The sequence below is a fragment of the Vanacampus margaritifer genome, chromosome 5 (genome assembly GCF_051991255.1).
Source record: "Vanacampus margaritifer isolate UIUO_Vmar chromosome 5, RoL_Vmar_1.0, whole genome shotgun sequence".
NCBI classification, from domain to species: domain Eukaryota; kingdom Metazoa; phylum Chordata; class Actinopteri; order Syngnathiformes; family Syngnathidae; genus Vanacampus; species Vanacampus margaritifer.
The window spans coordinates 17,913,346-17,936,683 of NC_135436.1; the positions used below are offsets into that span (position 1 = coordinate 17,913,346).

At 40.8% G+C, this 23,338-nt stretch overlaps 1 protein-coding gene across 4 annotated transcripts; it reads left to right on the forward strand.

Moving 5' to 3' along the window:
- Window positions 1-66: 66 nt before the first annotated feature.
- On the forward strand, window positions 67-23,209 carry brwd1 (bromodomain and WD repeat domain containing 1). Of its 4 annotated transcripts, none has more exons than XM_077565536.1 (44): window positions 67-328; window positions 428-486; window positions 604-633; window positions 839-898; window positions 1,813-1,963; window positions 2,460-2,558; window positions 3,661-3,821; window positions 3,950-4,171; window positions 5,287-5,387; window positions 6,133-6,203; window positions 6,299-6,399; window positions 6,496-6,536; window positions 6,643-6,744; window positions 6,876-7,029; window positions 7,122-7,256; window positions 7,452-7,580; window positions 7,740-7,888; window positions 8,003-8,079; window positions 8,163-8,378; window positions 9,915-10,098; window positions 12,258-12,348; window positions 13,170-13,292; window positions 13,400-13,467; window positions 13,636-13,879; window positions 13,987-14,103; window positions 14,533-14,640; window positions 14,793-14,917; window positions 15,042-15,124; window positions 15,824-15,935; window positions 16,019-16,080; window positions 16,260-16,415; window positions 16,843-16,963; window positions 17,071-17,196; window positions 17,290-17,356; window positions 17,772-17,822; window positions 17,922-18,071; window positions 18,175-18,327; window positions 18,475-18,629; window positions 19,126-19,298; window positions 19,545-19,691; window positions 19,768-19,965; window positions 20,035-20,367; window positions 20,632-20,763; window positions 20,834-23,209. In XM_077565536.1, exons 1-44 carry the CDS (start codon window positions 292-294, stop codon window positions 22,198-22,200), a joined length of 6,741 nt encoding a protein of 2,246 aa, XP_077421662.1. In that variant the 5' UTR covers window positions 67-291; the 3' UTR covers window positions 22,201-23,209. The 4 variants fall into 4 exon arrangements, with proteins under 4 accessions (XP_077421662.1, XP_077421663.1, XP_077421664.1 ...); XM_077565537.1 differs by having other exon boundaries at window positions 68-328; window positions 19,557-19,691; XM_077565538.1 differs by having other exon boundaries at window positions 68-328; window positions 17,946-18,071.
- The last annotated feature ends 129 nt before the right edge of the window (window positions 23,210-23,338 follow it).

Here is a 23,338-nt window from a genome sequence, read left to right on the forward strand (position 1 = left end):
GGTTAATTTAATTTGGCCGACAACGTGTAGTTTTTTGTGTGTGTCTTTTGTTGAGCTCGCTCCTCCCCCCCTCTCCCTTTTTCCTGTGTGTGTCTCTGTGGCGGAAGTAAGTTCTATCGCGGAGGCCTCATCCTTCCAATGGCGACTGCGAACAGGCTGAATAGCAAGCGGGAGCAGCCGTGGAGGGGGTCAGACCTGTGTGACCGAAATTAAATAAATATATATCATATTTCGCCGTTATTACAAAGTTAGCCCTACATTGTGTTTCACTCCAAATTACGTCCGAGTCAAATGGCCAAAAATCGGAACATTTCGCTCCTTGAAACGGGTAAGCCGCATAAGGAACCCGGATTGATAGCTTAGTTTACTTTGATGCCGCTTCTGTTAATTAAATCACATCAATCGCCCCGGTGTCTTTTATTTTCAGAGCTGTATTACTTGATATCTCGTTTCCTAACGACGGGTCCGTGTCGGAGAACGGCTGAGGTGAGCTAGCATGTTTAACTGTTTTGTGTTATATTTTGAAATAGTTGCCTTAGCTCTTTGATAACAGCCTTGGGAGAGGTAATCGCAAATAATTGCCCCATTCCACCCGACTTGCAGGTCCTGGTGCGCGAACTAGAGGAATATCAGGTACGTGTTCTAGCTTCGTGATGTGTGCTCTTGATGCTATCCGATGGTGGTAAATCGGACTTGCAACTTGTTTAGACTCTTAAATCCATCGGCGTCTCAGCCGTTTGACATCACTAACTTTTTTTTTTTTTTTTTTAACAATCTAAATGTCTAATGTGCCGGTTTGTGTTGAGACTCCCGTTTTACTGAGCTCTGTTTTCTACAGCTCTTACCAGGGAGATTGGACTGGCTGGGAAATGAGCACCCGAGAACATATGAAGATGTGGTACGAGTTATTCTGAAATTGTTCTATCATTCAATTCATTGTGGGTGAATTGTAGATGTGTCGCGACAGGACAGGATTCCACATTTAGCGCTTGTTTACGCTCTTTGTTCTAATCTCTTTGAAGTACTGTAGGCTTTATTCGAGCCGTGATGTTGTACAAGCTCACAACTTGACCTCTGACATAAAACTCGACGTGAATTGAGATAAGATAGCCTCAGACGTTAACGTATTATAAGGTTTTATTTATAATTTAGCCACGACAGTTGTACTGCAGATAGGGTGGGTAGTTTGGCTTCTCTTGCTGGCGAGGCCGCCTCATTGGCCAATCAGAGACTGAGATGCGTCGTCTGCGCGTTGTTTTGCCTGTCACCAGCTCTCTGATTGGTCGATTAAAAGTAAAGATTTTGCATAGAAAGCCACGCCTCGCGGAAAAGCTGTTGAGAAGCATAATCGTGACAGTTTCTAGTCCAAGGAAATGTCGTTAAAACAAAACATGATTATAAACATTCTACAGAGAAAACGTGAAATTGGAAGAAGAACTAAGAAACACTTTTCTGCACATCTGATTCCCTATAACTATACTGTAGTGTTAATATTGTGACCAAGACAGTCAGTCTCAATTCGATGTGACTATGAAGAATAATCCAGCTTTTATTTTATTGTATATTTTTTTTTTTTACAAGTCATGTCCAAGCAACTTTCATGCTCCTATGAAAATAGAAAATATCCAGTGTGTGTTTCTTCCAAAACACAAAAATAATAAAACCATCGAATCACAAAAAAGTATTTTGGTTTAAGATTGTTTTGACACGTTTGCCATTTGCTGTAACGCAAATAACCAACTCAGTCGAACTCTGTTACTTATTCAGTAAGCACAATGTCAAGCTGCTGTCTCTCCTCTTACCCCTTTACAGGTTGCAGCCAACAGGCATGTTGCACCAGACCATTTGCTACAAATATGTAAGCAGATTGGACCGATTCTTGACAAAGAGGTGCCGTCCTGTGTCCCTGGTGTGCACTCGCTCCTGGGATCCGGAAAGCAGTCGATGCTTAGGACCTCGAAAGGTACCATAGTTTGTTTTGTTTTTTTGTTCTGTGAAATGTCGGTTCACTGTGAGTCATACGTAATTCCTGCTTATTTTCTGCTCGTAATTATGAAATTAAAAGAATTAAGAAGAAATACAACACCGCTTTCGCTTATCGCGTCTCATTTTTTGAATATTTTAAACTGTGGTTATAGGGATACAGCTTTTTTATTTTTCTTCTTTTTTTTGACATTGTGGTTATCTTGTAGTCAGCTAGGTCTTCACTTTGTCACTTTTATTTTCTTTTGACTTTTGAGAGAATGTTCCTGACTATATTTCTTATCTCATAATTTGCAAGTGCCCTTTTAAAGTGTGCTTTTTTATTTTTACTGTAGACTGTCAGCACTGTTTCACTCACTACGACAAACAGCAAGCATCTTTGCCTACATTCTTGTAACCAATACAATGTTATCAAATGTAGCTGTGTTTTAAAGCAGAAACAGCACATGACTGTATGAGAATTTCTGCATTTCCAGAATTTGATGGTGTACGGTTGAAAACTTCATCATACGCAGCCCTTCACAGGGGCAGACCACCAGAGAGGCCTTTGAACCACAAGAAACCTCCACATATAGGTAGGTCTGTCCTCCCACTATACTCATCTGCATCTTTTAAAGTGAATGGATGTGCTCGAAAAGGTTCGACATTATTGGTCAATTCACTTGTATTGTTTTAGTACTTCAGTGAGGATAATGTGCACACTTTTGTTGTTGTTGATGATTTATGGCAAGGGTGGAAGTGGGCAAACTGAAACCAGTCTTGACAATTGGTATACTCAACTGTGTAATTTACTTACATTTTGTCACTAACACATTCTTAATTAAGTCAAATGGCAGCCAGGGAGCAGAAGGTTAAGTGACCCCCCCCCCCCCCACACACACACACACACAAAAGCCATTTTTACTCCACATAAATCAACTGTCGATCCGATTACGGTTGTTCATAAGAAGTTGTAAGAATATTCACAAGTAACTCTTATACAAGTTGATTTGTATCAAATTTATTCAGTGAAACATGAATTGAATAATTGTGAATGGTAGTGTTGTTTGGATATTTTGTACAAAACAAAATGACAGAATGCAACCATAATACTTTGAATGTCTCCAATTAAATCAGAACGCAAGGTCCTTTCTTGCTGTCATTTAATAGTTGCTATAGACTGACATATCAAGACTACAAGTAGCAAAAATTGTTGTAGACCGCTGGTATTTTCTTCATGATGCCCTTCCTACATGCTTTCCTATATACAGTGGATATAAAAAGTCTACAGCCCCTGTTCAAATGCCAATTATTTTGAGATAAAACAAAAATTAGACCAAGATATTAATGTGAGATATCCTGGGATGACTTTTTTGAAAAATATCTCAAATTCAAATTATAAGAGGGTCTGCGCAATTGTGCAGTCACCTTTTTCTCAGTTGTTTATTTTTAAATCCCCTCTTGAAAATGTTTTCTATTGAGCTGTAAAAAAAAAAAAAATCCCCACATTTATGGTGGAAGCAGTTTTGAATTGATTGATCTTGTTTTAATTTTATGTCATAAAAACCCGTGACTTGAACAGTGTTGTATGAAATCTTTGTATCCGCTGTATCTCCTGCCCACCCCTGTGTCCTTGTTGGTTGGTGTTGCGTCCAGTTTGCAGCCCTCTCTTGAAAGTTTTCATCTTGTCGCTAACAGTGAACGTCTGTCGAGGAAGAGAGCTGACCGGAGCGCAGCGCTACAGTTCAATCAATCTTGTCAGCAACTACGGGCGCATGCATCTGCATCGGCGAATCCTGGGGCATTTGTCTGCTGTGTATTGTATTGCATTTGATCGCACCGGTCTCAGGATCTTCACAGTAAGAAGAAACCTTTATATAGTGAACCGCAGTCAATGATTTCTTTGACTGTAACTGTTATTTAAAAATATGAAAATCTCACACCGTAAAAGCGTTTTTAATGTTTGCCTTGTTGCCTTATTCGTCAGGGCTCAGATGACTGTTTGGTAAAGATTTGGTCTTCCTTTGACGGGCGACTTCATTCAACATTGCGAGGACACTCTGCTGAAATCACAGACTTGGCCGTCAGCTTTGAGAATACGCTGATTGCTGCGGGAAGTTGTGACAAAACCATCCGTGTGTGGTGCCTTCGTACCTGTGCGCCTGTGGCTGTGCTGCAGGGACACAGTGGATCTATTACCTCCCTTCAGGTGAATTTATACCTCATTTTCGAAACGACACAAATCTACATTACTATTGACCAGCTCTGTGCTTGTTAACCCTTGTTAGTGATCAACATATACAGTGGGTACGGAAAGTTTTCAGTCTTAAATTTGGTTGAATGGTGTCCTTTGGTGGACAGCCATTTTAAAGTCTCTCCACCATGCTTCATCATTGGGATTGGTTTGGCCACACATACTTTTTATAACTAAGGCCAAAAAGTTCCATCAATCTTATTTCTCATAATCTGGGATTCCTTCATGTATTTTTTTTTTGCTAACTCTGAGCGGGCTTTAAGATGTTTACATTGAGGAGACCCTTCTGTCAGCCCCTCTGCCTTAAGGCCCAGACTGGTGGAGGGCTCCAGACTCTGTGATGTTTGATTTTCTCTGTCCCATTTCCCCACAGTATCTCAGGTGCTGAACCACGGTGATATTTGTTCTTCTTTATTGCTCTTGTCCTTCGATTGCTCAGTTTGGCCAGCCAGCCAGCCCTAGGAAAGAGTCTTGGTCATCCCAAATGTCTGCCATTTAAGGATTATGGAAGTCACGGTGCGCTTAAGAACCTTAAGTGCAGCAGAAATAGTTCTGTAACCATGGCCAGATCTTTGCTTTCTCATTCTGAGCTCTTTGGGAACTTCCTTCGCCATCATGAATTGTCATTTTCTCTTGCATGCTTTTAGATGTAAGGCCTCATGGAGGCATGTTATGCCTTTCCCAAACAAGTTCAGTCAATATAATTGTACTCCAATCAAGGTGTAAAACAATCGCAAGGATGATAGCAGAAATATGTGTCACAACAAACGGTCTCAGTACTTATGACCATTACCGTTGTATAATTCATTTTTATATATAATTTTTTTTATCAATATTGGGGTGCTGTATGTACCTTGATAGAAAATTGAACCTAAATGATTTATTTTAGCAAGTGGCTGCAGTATGCAGAGTGAAAATTTAAGGTGGTCTGAATACTATGTGTACCCACTGTAATTACTAGTAGTTCCGTAGTTCTTTGCATTGTGCACTTTTTTGTGGCTTCTGGCTACAGTTTTTTAGTTTTATGCAATTTTATTAAACTTTGTGGTGTTTGAATGTTGTTATTTCAGTTTTCACCATTTGCCAAGGGCTCAAAACGTTACATGTTGTCCACTGGTACCGACGCCACAGTATGCTTCTGGCAGTGGGACGTCAATAACATCAATTTTAGGTAAGTGCAGCTTCAAGCTGATATTTCCTTGTGTTCTTTGTGGTCACAAATAATAGAAAACATACATGAATGACTGGTGGATTAATAAATTAAAATAAGTGCTTTTTGTGTTTTTTGGGGGGCTAGTTTTCACAACAGTTAACTGTCTTTAGGCTCTTACTGTAAATGGCATGTCTCATCCAAATTATACATATGTACGGTAACGGTATGCCTACGGCAAATAACAAGATGTCCTGTGCTGATTTTACAATTGTGTTTCATAACATCTATAAAGCACCTCATGAAAGATTCCTGTTCTTCCTGCCATCTCGGGAACCCACATTTATACAAAAAAAACCCATTGTCATATAGGACATTTAGTTTTATTTACCGCTGTCTCTTCGCTGGTCAGTCAGGGAACTTAGCTACATTGATTGACTGCATTCCGTTCACATCACAGTCCATAGATTGAAACGGCTTGAGTAGCAGGCTTACCACTTGTAAATATTGAACACGTTTAATATTTAAGGTTTGTCAACTCTTGTTATCTGGATGAATCCATGCTCAACGCACCTCAGACATTAGCACAATCTCATAGGACAAACTTAAGACATAAGATAGTCAGGCAGTTGACATCCTTGATCGGGATTCGGGAAGTAGCAAATTTGGGGCAAAAACAGTCCAATTGCCTTCATTTGTGTAACCAGCCTAACTAAAACTGACTTGACTTGCCTTTGCCTTTGATTTTGACTATAATCCCTTAAAGTGATCGTCCACACAAGTTTGTAGAGCGTCCGAGACCTGGAGTTCAGACTGTGTGCTCCTCATTCAGCCCAGGTAATTGGTGCATTTTCTTAATGTCATTTTTAAACTGAGAACTTATCTTATTTCAGGGTGAGACCATGATATGTGTTCCTTTAACATCTTTGCAGGTGGACTTTTCTTAGCCACAGGAAGCACTGATGACGTCATCAGAATATATTACGTCGGGAGTGGAAGTCCAGAAAAGATGTCAGAGCTCCATGAGCACACGGTAAATTGACTTGCCTAAACTTTTAGCAGAATAGTGGCTTTGATTCAACGACCGCAGAATTTGCCTGTTAACTCTATGAATGTCGGTTCCATTTAGGACAAAGTTGACAGCATCCAATTTTGCCACTCAGGTGAAAGGTATGCAATTAATTGATTTTATTTTCAACATCTCACTCGTTGCTTGTGGATATATTTCTCTAATAATTAAAAAAAGGCAATGTTTAAAGTTAACTTTACTTGTTAGGTTTGTGAGTGGAAGCCGGGATGGCACCGCAAGGATCTGGAAGCTACATCAACGCCAGCAGTGGCGATGCATCTTACTGAACATGTCCACCACTCTTCCTGGGTGAGCATGGTGTTTGCCGTCCATTGAAAATAATCTATTAAAAGAAAGAAATACTGGCAGTCTGGCATTATTACATACAAGTCTTGACTTAAAAATACCCATTTTCATGTTGTATTGTTTTTTTTCTTCAGTACCGAGCCAATGAGTGGAGAAGATAGCTACTTCAAGCCCAAAGTCACCATGGTAGCGTGGGATCGCCATGACAATACAGTCATCACCACCGTTAGTAACTATCTGATCAAAGTGTGGAACTCCTACACCGGACAGTTGCTACATGTCCTCAAAGTAATCCTGCACACATTGTTGCACTTAATTATTATAATTGTGACAATCCAGCTAAGCACAATAGAAGTGACTAAAATAAACCTCGTTTTCAGGGCCATGAGGCAGAAGTGTTTGTCCTCGAGCCACACCCCTTCGACGCCCGGATTATTCTGTCAGCGGGCCATGATGGAAATGTCTTCATATGGGACTTGGTGCGAGGGACAAGCACACAGCACTACTTCAACATGGTATGCTACACAATTTTGATGAAATTACAATCAAGGAATTGTTCCTTCTTGATATGACAACCCTCGAGTCTTTTTCACCTTATATCGATTTGTTTGGTTGCAAAAAATGCGAGGTGGTCCATTTTGGCGTTCAGAAGCTTTATCCTGTGTGAAGAGTTAATCTTCTATATTTGTTTTGATGTGTTCCCCATCCAGATTGAGGGTCAAGGTTACGGAGCAGTTTTTGACTGCAAATTCACTCCTGATGGTCAGCGTTTCGCCTGCACAGACTCTCATGGCCATCTGCTCATTTTTGGCTTTGGTAGCTCAAAGCCCTATGAAAAGGCAAGAAAAGCACTCACATTGAAGCACAGTCGCTGTATATAGTTTATATCATGTATGAACTTCGTATGTAGGAATGCCTATTACAGGTTAGCCAGCGTTAATCTTCAGTCCCCAATGCAAATGTTTAAGTAATGGCTGTTTCTCTTGGTCCTCATACAGCTTCCAGACCAGGTTTTCTTCCACACAGACTACAGACCTTTGATTCGAGATTCCAACGGCTTTGTGCTTGATGAACAGACACAGCAGGCTCCACATCTCATGCCTCCACCTTTTCTAGTGGACGTGGATGGGAACCCCCATCCGCCAAGGTAGACTGACAGTTAGTTGTCTGCCATCAGTATTCTGCCTATATGTGTTTTGACTTCACAAAATGGTCAAAGCGTAGAGACTTTTGTATATTTTAAATTTGTGTGGGTTTCCAGGTATCAGCGACTTGTTCCAGGTCGTGAGAACGTTGCAGCTGAACACTTGGTTCCTCAGCTGGGATATGTTGCTACCAGTAAGAATAAAAACAACCATGTGACTGTGCTAATTTGAACCTGCTGTCTAACCTCACCTTCTTCCTTGGTGACTCGTTTTAAGGTGATGGAGAGGTGGTGGAGCAAGTGATTAGTCAGCAGACTGCAGAAGTCGAGGAGGTTGCCACCAGACGCAGCAGCCTACTCGACGAGGCCATCCGAAATCTTCAGCAACAACAGGAGCGTCAGCACCAGGCTGGCTCAGCTGGAGGTCCTGTAGCTGCACAAGCTGAGGGCCAGGGGGCGGCAATACCAGCAGCCCCAAGCACACCACGTAGAGGTATGATTACTTGCAGGGTTGGCGCTGGGTCATGAAACTTTTTAGCCAATGTGGCTAAACAGTATAAACATCTCCTAGCCACATTTGAGTGTAGCTAGCCATGACATCACATGTTCATTTAGCGGCAGTGCCGCCTATTTTGCCGCTATCTCACTTCGTGCACCATTCATGCATGCACACGCCAGAGACATTGTAGTCCAACTAACAAATACACAACACTTCTGGGAAGATGGAATTTTGGGGGGGTTCTTGGCATAGTTTGATGGCTAACTGCCCATTGTAGTGGTAGAAATGGGTAAAGTTCAAATAAAAGTGGCAACTGTGCCAAATCGCCACAGATTAAAGAAATGAAGGAATTTATATACTGTTCCTTGGTTGCATCAGCTCGTCACCGGTTTAATCCCACGCAAAAAAAAAAAAAAAATTGGGACAATTGAGAGGGTGGACAAGTTTCCCGAAATACCTGAGCAATTCTGCACTAAAGTGATCTTGGTCTTTGCAGGGTTTTTTTTACTTCCAAAATGTTTAACGTAATTACAACAACAAAAAAAACTCAGATGCTTTTTACCGGTTATTTAAAGTTTAAGAAATTTGTTTTTTTACTTTTATTGGAGTACGATTTTCATTCAATATTCTCAATACATTCGAAGTAAGTACACTTATTTTCCTACATTCAAGTACTGTGTTAATGTTTGAACTGTGCATAACATTGCAGTGGCCAATAATAAATATATGTGTTTTTTAGGAATAAAACCTCTACCTCGTTTCTAAGAACACTTGACTGGCACACACAAAAATAAAAACGGCCCTGGCATTTTGACTTCGGCCCACCGGCCCGGCCCAGCCAGTCTTGCCTAACATGTTAGTTCTACCAATGATGTTTATTGATGATGTTTCAGTTAACTATCTATATTCAAAATGGATTCATGGACTGGCTCTTCTAAATTGTGGGCCAGCCTCTTGGAGTAAAATGTAGGAAAATTATCATGAAAAAGTATGCATCAGCCCCAAAAGAGGCCGGCCCACCGGGCATCTGCACTGTATGCTAGATGGCCAATCCAGCCCTGTACTTCGGCCCACTCTGCTATTGTATTAAGATTCTAATCCAAATTGTGGAACTTGTAGAGTGGCATTTTTTTCCATCTGTATACCCCTACATTTTGCACATGGAGTTTTATTAATACATAAAGTAACGTTTTGTCATGATTACTGCATTATTACATTCAACTGCAGTTGCAACTGAAGACGACAAAAGTCGACAATCAATTATGTCACGTAAATCACTGCTGCGTTTAAATGGGCAAATTATGCGCACTTGACGACGCATGAAAATAAAATATACCTGGTTACAAAACAGTTCTGTGATGTTCTACTTCGTGCACATTACCCGGTTCATCTGCGAACCTGGCCGACTTTCGCTCGTGAAAGCGAACGGGGAGTTTGCACCCTGACTTAGGTTTATTTATTAAATATTTCCATCCTTCTTTTGTTTGTCTAAATTAATACCCCCTGATTTTTTTTTATTCCCCCCCGCAGTGTCTGTAACTGATCGCGTGGAAGTGCAGTCTCCTCCTAATGTGGGTTTGAGGCGGAGCGGACAGGTGGAAGGTGTCAGGCAGATGCACCAGAATGCACCTCGCAGTCAGATGGCCACAGAGAGAGACCTACAGGCCTGGAGACGTCGGGTGGTGGTGCCAGAGCTCCCAGCGAGCACCTACAGGTAAACAGAATTCAGAAAACTACTGAGAGTTGAACGTACCGGGTAGTTTGCGACCTGGAACAGGCTCTACCTGTTTGAGACATGCTCAGTAAAAAATAATAACTTTGACTAGATGCACTAAATAATAATTACCAGTATATTTTATTTGTAAATAGGAGTTGCATGTTTTTTGACAGGACAAGGATATACAGTAAACTACATTTTATTTTTAATCCGAAAGTGGAAGAAAAAACTTCTTCCTTACAAATTTAAATCCAGTGGACCCCAGCATACTCTTGTTTATTCCCCCCAGTCTTTTTAAATACTTTTATATTCCTTTGTTGTTCTTGTTATCACAGTATAGAATTGATTGAAGCATACTGGTTAAAAGCTTTGAAAAAAAATGCTGGTATTGAAAAAAATTATATTGTGGTGCTTCAAGGTCAAAACTGAAAAACAGGTTAAATTTATATTTTAGGTTCATATTTTTAAATCTGACTCCAGAGGAATAGTATCTCACCAGTAGGGATGGGAATTGATAAGATTTTTATGATTCTGATTCTATTTTCAAATCTGCTTAATGATTTTATTCTTTATCAATTCTTTTTTTAAAGGAGAATAAATATATAGATTAGCACCCACTTTTTTATGTCTTAGTTGTATCTTTAAACAAGACATGTTTAAAAACAAAAAAAAAAAACATGGCCTTACGGACCCAACAGTGAAGTTTTCAGAGGTCCACATTCGAGGACTCCTCAATGGGGTGCCATGGGGTCCCCAGAAAAAAAAGAAAAAACAAACTACAACCTAGATTATTTTGTGACAATAATGTCCCCTCCAGTAACATTTCAACACTCATATGAACTGAGCACTCAAAAACTACTCCTCCCTGCCTCAGTCAAAGCACATGCAGCCAGTAGACTGGAGTGTGAGTGCCGTGAGCTGCCTATGAGCAGAGTCAGAAAGTGTGGAAGTAGCGAGTGTTGCTTTTAAGTCGGTTTGTTCCGTACGTCTTTGCATGTTATGCAACCTTGAAGCCAAGGCAGTTTAGTGCGATACGGGCTTTAACATTAGCAGTTACTAATGACACGTTTCACATGAAGGCAAACTGGCGCTAATACAGTTACTACTAGTACCTGGTGTGTTGATAGGAGAGAACACTTGCATTGCTGGCGGGCGTTGCTGCTGGGTTGATCCCTCCAGACTCCGGAGCGCTCACAAACACGACAGACAGTAATCGCATGCTGTGTGCAAATGCTATTCCATAGTGGTTGCGTTTCCTCCTTTAGACGATACATCCGATTTGCAAATATTGCAAGGCGCCCTGTTGTTAGCTTTTCTTGTAAGATGTCACCAAACTTTCCAGCGTGGCGCCATGTTTGTTGCTCGATGCCCTCGTAAATGTCGCGCACGTGGTGTCGCCATCGTCCCAAACTGAACTAATAAGGGAATCGTTTGCAAAAAAAAAGGCAAACGATGCCAAGGAATTGAAACACTGGAAGCCGGTCCTCGATTCCCATCCCTACTCACTAGTCATGAACTTCACCGCATGAAATTGGAGAAAATTTAAATGAGCTATTAGAGTAATGTGGGCATTTTGTTAACACCCCCCACCAACACCACCACTTTTTGAGGTTTTGTAAAAGTTTTATCACCTTTGTTTTTAATGTACAGTATATACATGAACATTCGCATAAATATAATCCTTCTAAAGTGGGCTTCACTTCAGATTTGTGTTATCATTTGCACTATACATCCATCCATTTTCTATATTGTTTATCCTCACTATGGTCATCTAGGAGAGAGGTGGTGTCCACCCTGCACTGGAGGGCATATGTAGACAAAAAAAATCATACTTTCCCATCTAAGGACAATTTAGAGTCTTACATGGATGTAACGTGTATGTTTTTTTGGAATGTGGGAGCAAACCTGGAGTTACCCCAAGAAAACCCACGCAATCACGGGCAAAAAAATGCTAATCTCACACAGGAGTGCCCAAACCCAGATTCAAATCCCCAATCTCAAAATTGCGTGGCAGATGTGTTCACTCTTCCTTTGTGCTGCCACTTCAGGTTCAATGGGATATAATTTTTTTTAAACTGTTGTATAGCTACATGTAATACCTATTAATCCTTCACATCTCTATAATTTACAGTGATACTCATCTGATTGTCTTCCAGGGACCAAGTTGACATCAGAGTTGCCAAAGGAGATGAAGAGGTGGCCTTATATAACACGAAGAAGAGACGCATAATGTACAGCAGCTGTCGAGTAGGTTCTTTGTTCTAGCTTGGTCCTTTTTGTCTTGTAGATGTCATGGTCAGATTTGCTGCAGCCTTCCCTATTCCCAGCATCTTTGCAGGTTTTTACTGTTTTTTTTCTCAAACTAGGTTGAATACCACAATATCAAAATTATAACCCATACTAAGTGCATAAAGAATGACACATTGCAAAAACATCAATAAAAGTAATGAAATCATCTTAATTTTTATTTCAAATGTTAGGCATAGAATAAAACATCTTAGCAATTAAACAATAAAAACAAATAAAATTATTCTCTCGCAACAGCTGATATTGATAGCCTTGTGTAAAATATTAAAATGAATAGAAAATAGGTGTGAAAAGCAGCATGTGTTCCAACCTTCCTTGTCTGACTTCATAATTGCCTCAGTAGAAATGTGTATTGTCATTTGTGTAGAATCTACTGAGGATGTTTAAAGTCCCATGCCATCAATAACAATTTCCCCTACTGTTTTATGTATAATATACAGTAATTTCTGGACTATGAAGTGCACCTTTGTATTAGCTGCAGGGTCGAATGCAAGTGAAAAAAAGTAGCGGCTTATAGTCTAGAAATCACTGTAGGTCAAAATGAGTCTTTTACGTGATTTAGGTTTTATGCTGTTTGGTGTTTGCATGCAATAGCCTTTAAAAGACAGCGACCTGCAAAAAAATTGGTGAATAATTTTTTAGAATTCTTCAGCCCTAATTTTAATATTTTTAAAATTTTTCTATCCAGTCGGAACTGATCTCAGTCAAAAGAAATTCATTATAAAGCGTTAACAAAACTTTCCACATCTTATTTTTCTCAGGATGAATCTGATGAGGAGCCTCCTCCTGTAAAGCGAGCACAAAGTCACAGTGACACGCTGGAATTCATCGACCTGTCATGTGAGGAGGGTGAGGAGACTGCGAGCTCTGATGCACACACCGAGGTATCACATTCACCACTCTCTTGTGATGTGTTTCGAGATGTCGTTCATCTGCAGTCAGTCATTGATTTCATTGAATAGTCAATGGCCTCCTCTTTTTGTCTATCTAGGACAACGACTTGGATGGCAGTGAACTCGACTCATCTAATGATGAGGAGTGGAATAGTGATAGCCCAAGGTATTTACATTTCTTTGCATTTAACAAATATCCTGACTGTTATATGAAATCATCAACGTTGTCAGGCCTATAGAGTTGTTAGGTTGCAAGCTAAATCCACTGATCTGTTTTCCTCAGCAAGAAATACAATGTTGCATAAATTCATTAATATGACTTAAATTTGTGCAGTCACTCGTGCAGTGATTATTCGGACTGGACAGCAGACGCTGGCATCAATCTACAGCCATCGACTCCCGTGTCATCACGTAAACGAGTACAACGCCAGCTCAGCAGTTCAGAAGAGGAGGACGAGGACAATGAAGAGGAGGAAGAGAAAGAGCAGCAGCCGCAACAGCAGCAGAGTGATGAGGAAGAAAAAACTGGAGCAAAAGGAAAAGAGAAGGCCAAGAAATCCAAGAACAAGTCTCCCAGAGTAAATTGTGCAGCACTACATAACTGCATTAATTTGTAGGGAAAATCTAAATTTGACTCAAAGTTCTGGTAATGTTATTCACTGTTTTATATATTCTCTCCAATCAGAGGCTAAAAGTCAGACCATCCGTCAACAGAGAAGTCTCTATGGAATTTCGACCCTCGTTATGGATTACTGATGTTATTCCACGGAAATCTCCTTTTGTTCCTCAGATGGGTGATGAGGTGTGTTTTTAAAAACTAATCTCAACCTCTGAAGCACAGTAATTTCTGGACTACAAGCCGCTACTTTTTTGTGAGCCCCCAAATACAGTAGGAGAGACAGAACGAGAGTGAGACAATTTGCACCCTCGTTATGGAAAATAAAGTAGCGGGAACCCGGTGCGGTAACATTAAAAACCCCTGCGGCTTACAGTCGGGTGCGGTTTATATGTGTAGTATTCCTCAAATTTAGCTAGCGCAGTTTATAGTCAGGTGCGCCTTTTAGTCCAGAAATTACTGTATTTCATTCTATTTATTTGTTGGGTACTGCTTCTGTTTGTTTTCTTGGCATTACCGGGAATTCGTACAACCTCTCACGTTTGTTGTCCTCTGGCAGTATTTGGTAACAGCCAAAACAATAAACCATATCTGTATTCTTTGTTTCTGTTTTAGGTGATTTACTTCCGACAAGGCCACGAGGCTTATGTTGAGGCTGTAAGACGAAGTGATTTGTACCCCATCAATTTAGACAAGCAACCCTGGAAGAAAATGGAGCTGCGGGTACGACAAATAAGATGAGGACTCTAATGCCGTTAGAAAAATAGGCAGTTGTATATGATGAAATGTAGCTGGTTTATTCTTGACACTGGTACTCTCCAAATTCTGCTTTATGGTGGTCTTGTAAGAGAAAAAAATTATTGCTTATTTTCCAGGACCAAGAGTTTGTTAAGATTACTGGAATCAAATATGAAGTATGCCCTCCGACACTCTGCTGTTTGAAACTGAGTCTGATCGACCACGGCACAGGCAAAATCACAGACAAGTCCTTCTCTGTCAAGTAAGTCACTTTTGCCAGGCATCAGGGTAGACGGACAGAAGGAAAATAACAGAAAACTAAGGGAACCTGATCGCCACTTTTGGGTTTATTTTCCTTAATAAATACAACCGATTTCTCTTGACAGATATCATGATATGCCTGACGTAATAGATTTCCTGGTGCTGAGGCAAAGTTATGATGAGGCACTCCGTCGAAACTGGCAACCAGGTGAGTTGGTTCAACGGTACATCAACCTCTGTACACATAGACTAGGTTGACACTGCAGGGTATGATTCCCAATTCAGATTTTTAAATCCGATCTTTTTATGTACTTGTTAACTTTACAAGCACAAATGCAACTTCTAATGTGAACAGAACGTATTCGTGATGTGACATACTTGACGTCAAGACACACGATAGAGTTTACAGAAATAACTATGGCCCAGCGTAAAGGGGTTTATCTTATCACCTCATTTTGACAGAGAAGCGATGCAGAAGGAGGTAGAAATATTTTGGAGGAATGAGGCGATGCTTTTCAATCTGCTCATTTCATGGCCACGTCGACTCAAGATGACTCTTACCACAATTGTCAACTTTATGTTTCATGTGGGATTATATAAAGTTATATATAAAGTCAATACTGTTGCTCCAAAAAATATTTGCAGATTCACGGGCGATTGCCAGTCTCCCTCCCAAGAACTTCTCCCCGCCCGTGCAGGGTGCATATTGGGCTTTTGGTGACGTATAGGTCGGATGTGTACAGATGAGCGTTCATACTGCAGACGCATCGCATACATATCCAATTTATATCCACATACGAAAGGGGCCCGGGTCGGATTTGAAAAAAAGTCGCAATTATACTGTTCACAGTGCATGAAAAAATAAGTGAACATAGTCATAGATATATATATTCTGCTCTTTTTGCAGGTGATCGGTTCCGCTCAGTTATAGACGACGCCTGGTGGTTTGGCACCATCGTTTGTCAGGAGCCATACCAGCCAGAATACTCCGACAGTCTCTTCCAGTGCTTTAAAGTCAGGTGTGATAAGCAGAACAATATATTTGCCTGATTAATAAAAAATACCCGTGTCAGAAACTTTAAATCTGTTTCTGTTTTATTAGATGGGACAATGGGGAAAATGAAAAGCTGAGTCCTTGGGATATGGAACCGATTCCAGATGATGGTAATATTCGACTATACATTCAGCGTGGTACTGTCATCTTTGGCTCTGAAATGTCGAGTCAACAAGTCTGTTTTGCCACCAAGATTTATACAGACACTCCTTATAATTCATTTTTTGTACAGACACTTCAGATTTTTTCTTACTTTGTTGATATCTCATTCAGTGTCTCTGCTTTGCAGCCGAGCTTCCAGAGACTGAAGGAGGCAGCATCCCTGTTACGGCAGAGGAGATGAGCGAGCTGATGTACAAGCCTCTGAAGGGAGAGTGGGGGGAGAGGAGCCGGAACCAAGAGTGTGAGCGAGTCATCGCTGGCATTATCCAGCTCATCACTGTTGGTGTGTACTTAATGCACTTACACTTTTTATGAATTTTGGATTTTACACCTTTAACAGTCAAGGCAAGACGTAACAAACATGTATTCTGGTCTTTTCATCAGTAGCGGATAGAATGGGACAGATCGTAGCGATACTGTGAAAATGAAAAAATAATATTCTTGATGCGCATTTGAAAGGACAGAGTTTAGTCAAATACACACCCAGGTTTTTTTGCCGAGTCACTTTGGGTATTTTATCAAGACTCAGAGTGGTGTTCTTAACCACCTAATCGCAATTTTATCGAGGTTAAAAAGCAAAAAAGAGCATCCTATTATTATGTTTAATCTCAAATGCTGCTCAGTATAACTAAATGCCTGTTAAAATGAACTAATTCTCCCTTGTTTAAAAATCATCAAACTAACACTTCCTTCTGTTATTTCGATCACAGAGATTGCTGCTCCTTTTTCTGGCCCTGTAGACCTGATCCAGTATCCCACCTACTGTACTGTGATTGCTTACCCTACTGATCTGGACACCATAAGATTTCGACTCATGAACAAATTTTACAGGTCACTCTTGATACTACTGTACATAACTTACATTTGACTCTGTTCAGATTCATTTGAATGGTTGTTTATGAGACACTATCCACTGACTGTCCTCTGTTGGTCCACAGACGCCTCTCAGCATTAATTTGGGATGTCAGATACATTGCACACAACGCCCGCACTTTCAACGAGCCAAGGAGCAAGATTGCGCACTCTGCAAAAATCATTACCAATGTCCTGCAGAAATTTGTCAAGTAGGTTCTTGAATTTTATTTTATTGTTAAATAATGTTATTCTCTAACAAATTATAATTTGCTAATTTTGCGTGACTGTCCTCCTTTCTGCAGTAATCCAAGCTGCATAGACATCATGGAGATATATAATGTTGTTGAAGAACTGGATGAGGATGATGAGGTACATCAACTACCTTTGACTGTTTATACACATCTCTTCCAGTTATATTACTATACTGCATACTTTAATTAACTTGAAATATGTACAGTGTTCAACACAAATGAGTACACCCCCGTTTGAAAAGTAAACATAAATTTCTCTGTAAACATAAGAACAGATATTCAGAATCAGAATTTTAATGGTTAGACTCATTTTTGTGGAAATGAATTCTATTAAATTTTTAACGTAAAATTTACCTTAGCTGGTGTGTATGCATTTTTTCAACATTGACCGAATTTGTAAGAAAAGGTGTTGGGATTCACTCTTATGTTGTGAACTGTATGTTATGTAATGATTTTTAAAAAATAATAATAATAATAACAATAGAAGCTTTGAGTGTAGTTTTAAATATATATATATGTTATTTTTCTCACAGGAAGCAGATACAGAGGCACCAGGACCTTCCTCTGGACACAGGCTGCGCCAGGTAAACATGGTTACCAGTCATCAGTTGAAACGTGAAAGTTAAGAATGTGGATGGTGTGAATTATGGGCAGATTAGGATGAGAACTTCTTTTAATGACAGGAAGCCCTTGTTTACTGTTCGCAGCGCTCTGTGGAGGTGCTGCCAGACAGAGATGCTTGGAAGGAGCAGTGCAAAAACCTGCTCAATTACATACTTGAGTGTGAGGACTCTGAGCCGTTCAGACAGCCTGTGGATCCTCAGAACTATCCTGTGAGTAGCATCTTCGTAACACTAAAATCAAAGTAGTGTGAACGCTGTACCTCAGTTTCTACGGTTGGGGTTGAATTCTTAACTGTTTGCTTTATGTTGCCAGGACTACCATGATATCATTGACACACCAATGGACTTTGGCACTGTTAGAAGGACCCTAGAGGAAGAACGTTATGAAAATCCTATAGAGCTTTGCAAAGACACGCGGTTAATATTTGCAAATGCTAAAGCCTACACACCCAATAAACGGTCTAAGGTATGAAGGAAATTTGTTGAATCTAGGATTATTATATTTTTGTTGAAGTGATGTGAATAAGGTCTTTGTGGTAGCGTTTATATTTTCCTTTTGAGAGTGCTAGCCAGACTCCAACTTCTTTTTTTTCTTTTTTTCCTTTTCTTCTAGATTTACAGCATGACCTTGAGACTCTCTGCCTTCTTTGAGGAGCAAATCCGAACAATCATATCAGATTACAAAACAGCAGTGAAGAGCAGTGCCAGGCTCCGTCGCAGCCAGCGATTCAAAAAGAAATTGCAGCATGATCCGTCCGTCACAACAAGGTGCGTTTCTTTACGAAGTTCTGGGCCTGTCTATCATGTGGAGAGGCATGTGAAAACAATGAAATAACATTGATGTGTGAATATCAATACGCTATTTGAAAAGTCCCCTAGTGACTTAGGTAGAGTACACACTTTTTCACTGGACACTTTAAGTACACCTGTCCACTGTCATCCAATAGGAAAGCTCTCAGGTGAATCAGACAATTTTACAACAATTTACTTCAGTTAACTTTTTTTTTTTTATCGGTTGTAATTTTCAGTGGTGTCGAACTGCATTACATTATATTATATTGGGGGATTTAGTGCGTCACTTCTCAGAATGATGAAGCAAGATAACTTAAATGAATACCTCCCTTACAGCATCACTCAAAGCATCATCTTTGTAAAGATAGAATTTAGTTACATAAGATTGATCCAAGTAGCGACTGAGCAATTAACGCTGAATATAATTCATTCATGAATCATTGTCTGATAAGTCGTCTCTTTCCTCATTCAGTCAAAAGAGGGATTCTGTCAAAACTCAGGAAAAAGTGGAGTCTGTGTCCGGGACCAAATCTACCTCAGCCAAAACCTTGGTTCCTGAGCGGGCCAGGAGGACTCAAAGAAGCAGCACTGGTCACATTTCCTCAGAAGATGATTCTGCTTCTAAAGGTGCTTCATCAACAGCAGGTACAAAAGTAATATAGTTTACCCACAGCGTAGATTGTTAAGCAAGTCAGTTGCTTTTGCGGTGTTTTCTGATGTTGAGATACTGTAGTACATAAATGATTCAGATGCTTACCCATACCCCCCACCCTCCACTCCTCAATTCAACCATGGGAATCATTTCAGAGCTAAGAAGTGTGAAGCTGTAAACCTGCAATACGATAGCGTCTTTAGAGGTCAAGTGTGTGTCATTGTAAGGAATTTCAGAAGTTTCTTCTTCAGAGTCTGACAGTGAACTCAGCGAGTCAGAGGAGGAGACACGTCCAGGTTCCTCCAAACACCATCCAGGCAAACAGAATGCAAGAGAAAAGAAAAGAAAAGTTACAAGAGGCAACTCTTCCAAGCAGCGTAAAAAAAGTCAGTTGTGCCTCTTTTTGGAGAAATAGTGAGTATTTATTACTTTGTAAATAAATGGAAATGTTTTTTTTATTAGTTGCTGAGAGTGACAGTGATGAGAAGGAGGTTGAGGAAGAGGATGAGGAGCCATTTGACAGTGAAGGTGAAGGGCAAGAGAATGGAGAAGCATCTTCCCATTCTTCAGTTCATCGCTATCACAGTAGGGCACCAAATAGCAGAAGTACACGATTGACCAGAAATGCAGCCGCCGCTGCTGCTGACAGAAAGAAGACAGGTAAGCATTAATCATCCACTGTCTTATGATGAGGCCAAGCGTTATGGTTTTCCTTTATTGTGTATGCAGAGGGAAGAGCGGAGATGAATGGTCACACCAGACGGTCCTCCCGCAGGGACAGACGTCTCCTCCAGGACTCCGACAGAGCCTTTGCCCAGGGTTCTGATGAGGAAGAAAACACTAGCCGCAGACCACTCAAGAGGAAAACAGCAAGGGCAGCTGTCAACAGGATAAAACTTCTTGAAGCATTACATGAGGAGGAGGAGGAGGAGGATGATGATGACGAGGAGGAGGACAAGGAAGACGAAGAGCCAATAAGGAGCCGCCTCCGCAACACTTCCCGGGCCGTCAAACGCACCACAGTGCTTCAGAGCAGTTCTGAGTCAGACGGAGAGCAACAGGGTGGGTAGCTGGATTTTTCATGTACTGAAAGCCCTAGCAGGCTTTGTTTTAGGCGTATTAAGGCACGTTTCCACCACAGTACAGATTAGTTCCGCTCATCAGGGCACTGTTTAAATCCGTAAATCTTTGACCACAATCTTCTTAAGTGCTGGCCGCTTAACCATTTGACATCCTCTGTAGTCATTTTGCTATATCACTTTGTTAGAAATACTGCTTTACAGAGCTTATTAATGCCAACGTTTAAATCTGATTATTTTGTTCTAGCTTCTACAAATTCAAAGGAATCGTCCAAAGAATCCCAGGATGAGGAAAATGGCGATGGCAGCAGCTCTTCAAGCTCCTTTCACAATAAGCAGAATGGACATACAAGAACGTCAAACAACACAAAGAGCAATGGTGTGTTACTTGATCTTCATATTTAAAACTCCAGAAGTCATGTTTACTCAAATTATTCCTTCGCTTGCAGGAACTTTAACTTGCGTGAATGGACACAGCCCAAAACACAAGTCGGACAGCAGCTCTGAGCAGGAGGAGGAAGCTGCAGAAGAGAGTTGTGGAGATGCGGAGGAGGAACATAATCAGGCAGCTACGCGTCAGAGGCAAAGTAAAAAATCATCCCGGAAGATTAGGATTACCAGTGAGGAGGAAGTGGAAGAAGAGGAGGAGGAGGAGGAAGAGAACATTAAACGAAGAACCACACGATGCCAGCTAACTGTAAGCTCAGATGAAGAGGACTCTCCCCAACAACGGCCACACCAAAATGGAAGAAACAAGGAGGAAACTCCCCTCAAGGACTCTAAAAAGAGTAAAGTGTCAATGTCTAAAAGCCAAGATAAACAAAAACCCGCCTCAGCTCATAAACCAGATGCAGGTGATACCAAGGTGCTCAGTCGTACTCCGAAGAAATACCACAGAAAAAGACTGAATAAAGATGAACAGAGTGAAGCTGAAAGCAGTTGCCCCAGGGATGATTTTGAGAGCAAGAGCAGGAGGCCCACAAGGAACATCAGGTCAAAACGACCTCGGCATGACGCATCTGCTTTTAAGAGTTCTGAGCTAGAATGTAAACCCAGGAAGTTGAGGAGCAAACGCTCCACTGGTTCATCGGACAAAGAGTCGGATGAGTCTGACATTGCGTCCAACAAGCGGATTAAACTCAGAGTACTGCCTAAAAAGAAATACATCAGCGACAGCTCTGCTTCTGAGGAAGAATCTGCTAGCCAGAGCAAAATGAGAAACGGGAACAAAGCACGCTCAGTTCAGAGGGAAGACTGCCATAATACGAGCGAGTCGAAGAAAACGTCTCGGAACGACAGCATGATTCAAACGTCTTCCAAAAGAAAACGAATTTACACCTCAGGATCTGAAGATGAGAAAGAGCCGGCAGCCAAGAACAACAAGAATGTCAAGCGTCCCAAACGGGAAACAAAACAAGACAAGGAAGAGGATGCCGTTTCCCAGTCGAATTCCAGCGAAGAGGAAGTTAATGTTGGCCGCTCGCGGAGAGGGAAGAAAAGGCAACAGCCCAAACACAGAACGTGGAAGGAAAGCTGCAGCAGTAATCACAGTTCAAACTCTGAAAGTGAGTCGTCGTCCACAGCCAGTGAAAACTCTTATGCCAGCTCAGGGTCCCACAGCAGTCCAAAGAGGAGGAGTCCAAGACGGGCCAGGCAAGGCGAAAGGACTGCCGGTCGCCAATTAAGGCAGCGCCGACCACAAGTAGTCTTGGAGGAAGAGGACAGTGACGAATCAGACAGCAAACCACAGAAAAAGGGCCGTATTAACACTCGGAACCGGGGTAAGCGGACTGTCCTTTATCACGACAGCGAGTGAAGGCTGAAGAGGGATGACAACTTGGGCTGTAAAGACACTTGATGTTATGGTAGCAGCACTGGTTTCCTTGAAAAATGCTGTGAATCTGTTTCTTTCAGGGATATTTATATTTTCTATGAAAAACACATTTATAGATGTAATACAAATTCAAGCATTTGAACTGCTGGTCTTCATGAGGATACAGATCAAAACACCACCTGCCAATCCTGCTTGTTGTGATTGTGGCCGGCAGAGTAACATTGCGAGGAATCTTGGGTGCTATCTAATATACCTCTGTTAAATCTAAGCATATTGCTGGCTTGCACTAAGAAACACTGTAAGGAGGTATTTCATACACTAGTTTTGCATTAGAAACTCAGGGGTCAACTAAGTTTACTGTAGTCTTAGATGTGCATTTTTTTGTTGGGGGGGGGGGGGGGGGTTGTCAATATCAAATGGACAAGCAACAATTCCAGGTGGGCAAACGTCTAAGCACACGCAACTGAGACAAAACCAATTCACATTGTCACTTAAGACTACAGCACTCCTTTGTAAATCCATAATACATGTAATTCTTTTGTCTGTACTATGAATTGATATGAGCCAAATGAATGAAATGTTTCCCCAATAGTTTTTTTTTTCTTTTCTTCTTTAGATTTGTTTTGTATTTGTAAATAGGTGTATGTTTGTGATGGAGAATGAATGGATTGGCCATTAGTAGCAAGATGTTTATTTAAAAATATATTTTTTATTTTACTTTAAACTTTGTCTTGCCATATGTCACAAATTGGTACCCTTTTTGCTAAGTACAAGTAACCAGATGTACTTGCTGCAAAATACTGTGATTTCTCATATTGGGAAGACGATTAAATTGTCCTGTGTTACTTTCAGTGTTATTTTTTTTCCAGGGTTGACTAAAACATGGCTTAGTTTGGTTTATGCAGGATTTCCTTAATGCAGTTGCTTTGATATTTTGCTCAATGGTTTTCGTACTACACCTTAAATAAACAGATTTCAATGGGAAATGAAATGACGTTGTGTGGTTTTGGCATGTAATCCAGGACTTGATCTCAGTACGAAGATGTCAGGTTGTTTACTCTGTGCACCTATAGTTGCTTAATGCATAAACGGTTAACAATCTTGCGCCATATAGGTCATT

Bases quoted from the DNA above. Each gene is read 5' to 3' on its own strand.
- brwd1 (XM_077565536.1), top strand. From the start codon at position 292: ATGGCCAAAAATCGGAACATTTCGCTCCTTGAAACGG. The intron at 16,416-16,842 runs GTGTGTACTTAA...TTTCGATCACAG, and splicing joins TATCCAGCTCATCACTGTTG to AGATTGCTGCTCCTTTTTCT. The intron at 19,966-20,034 runs GTAAGCATTAAT...TTGTGTATGCAG, and splicing joins TGCTGACAGAAAGAAGACAG to AGGGAAGAGCGGAGATGAAT.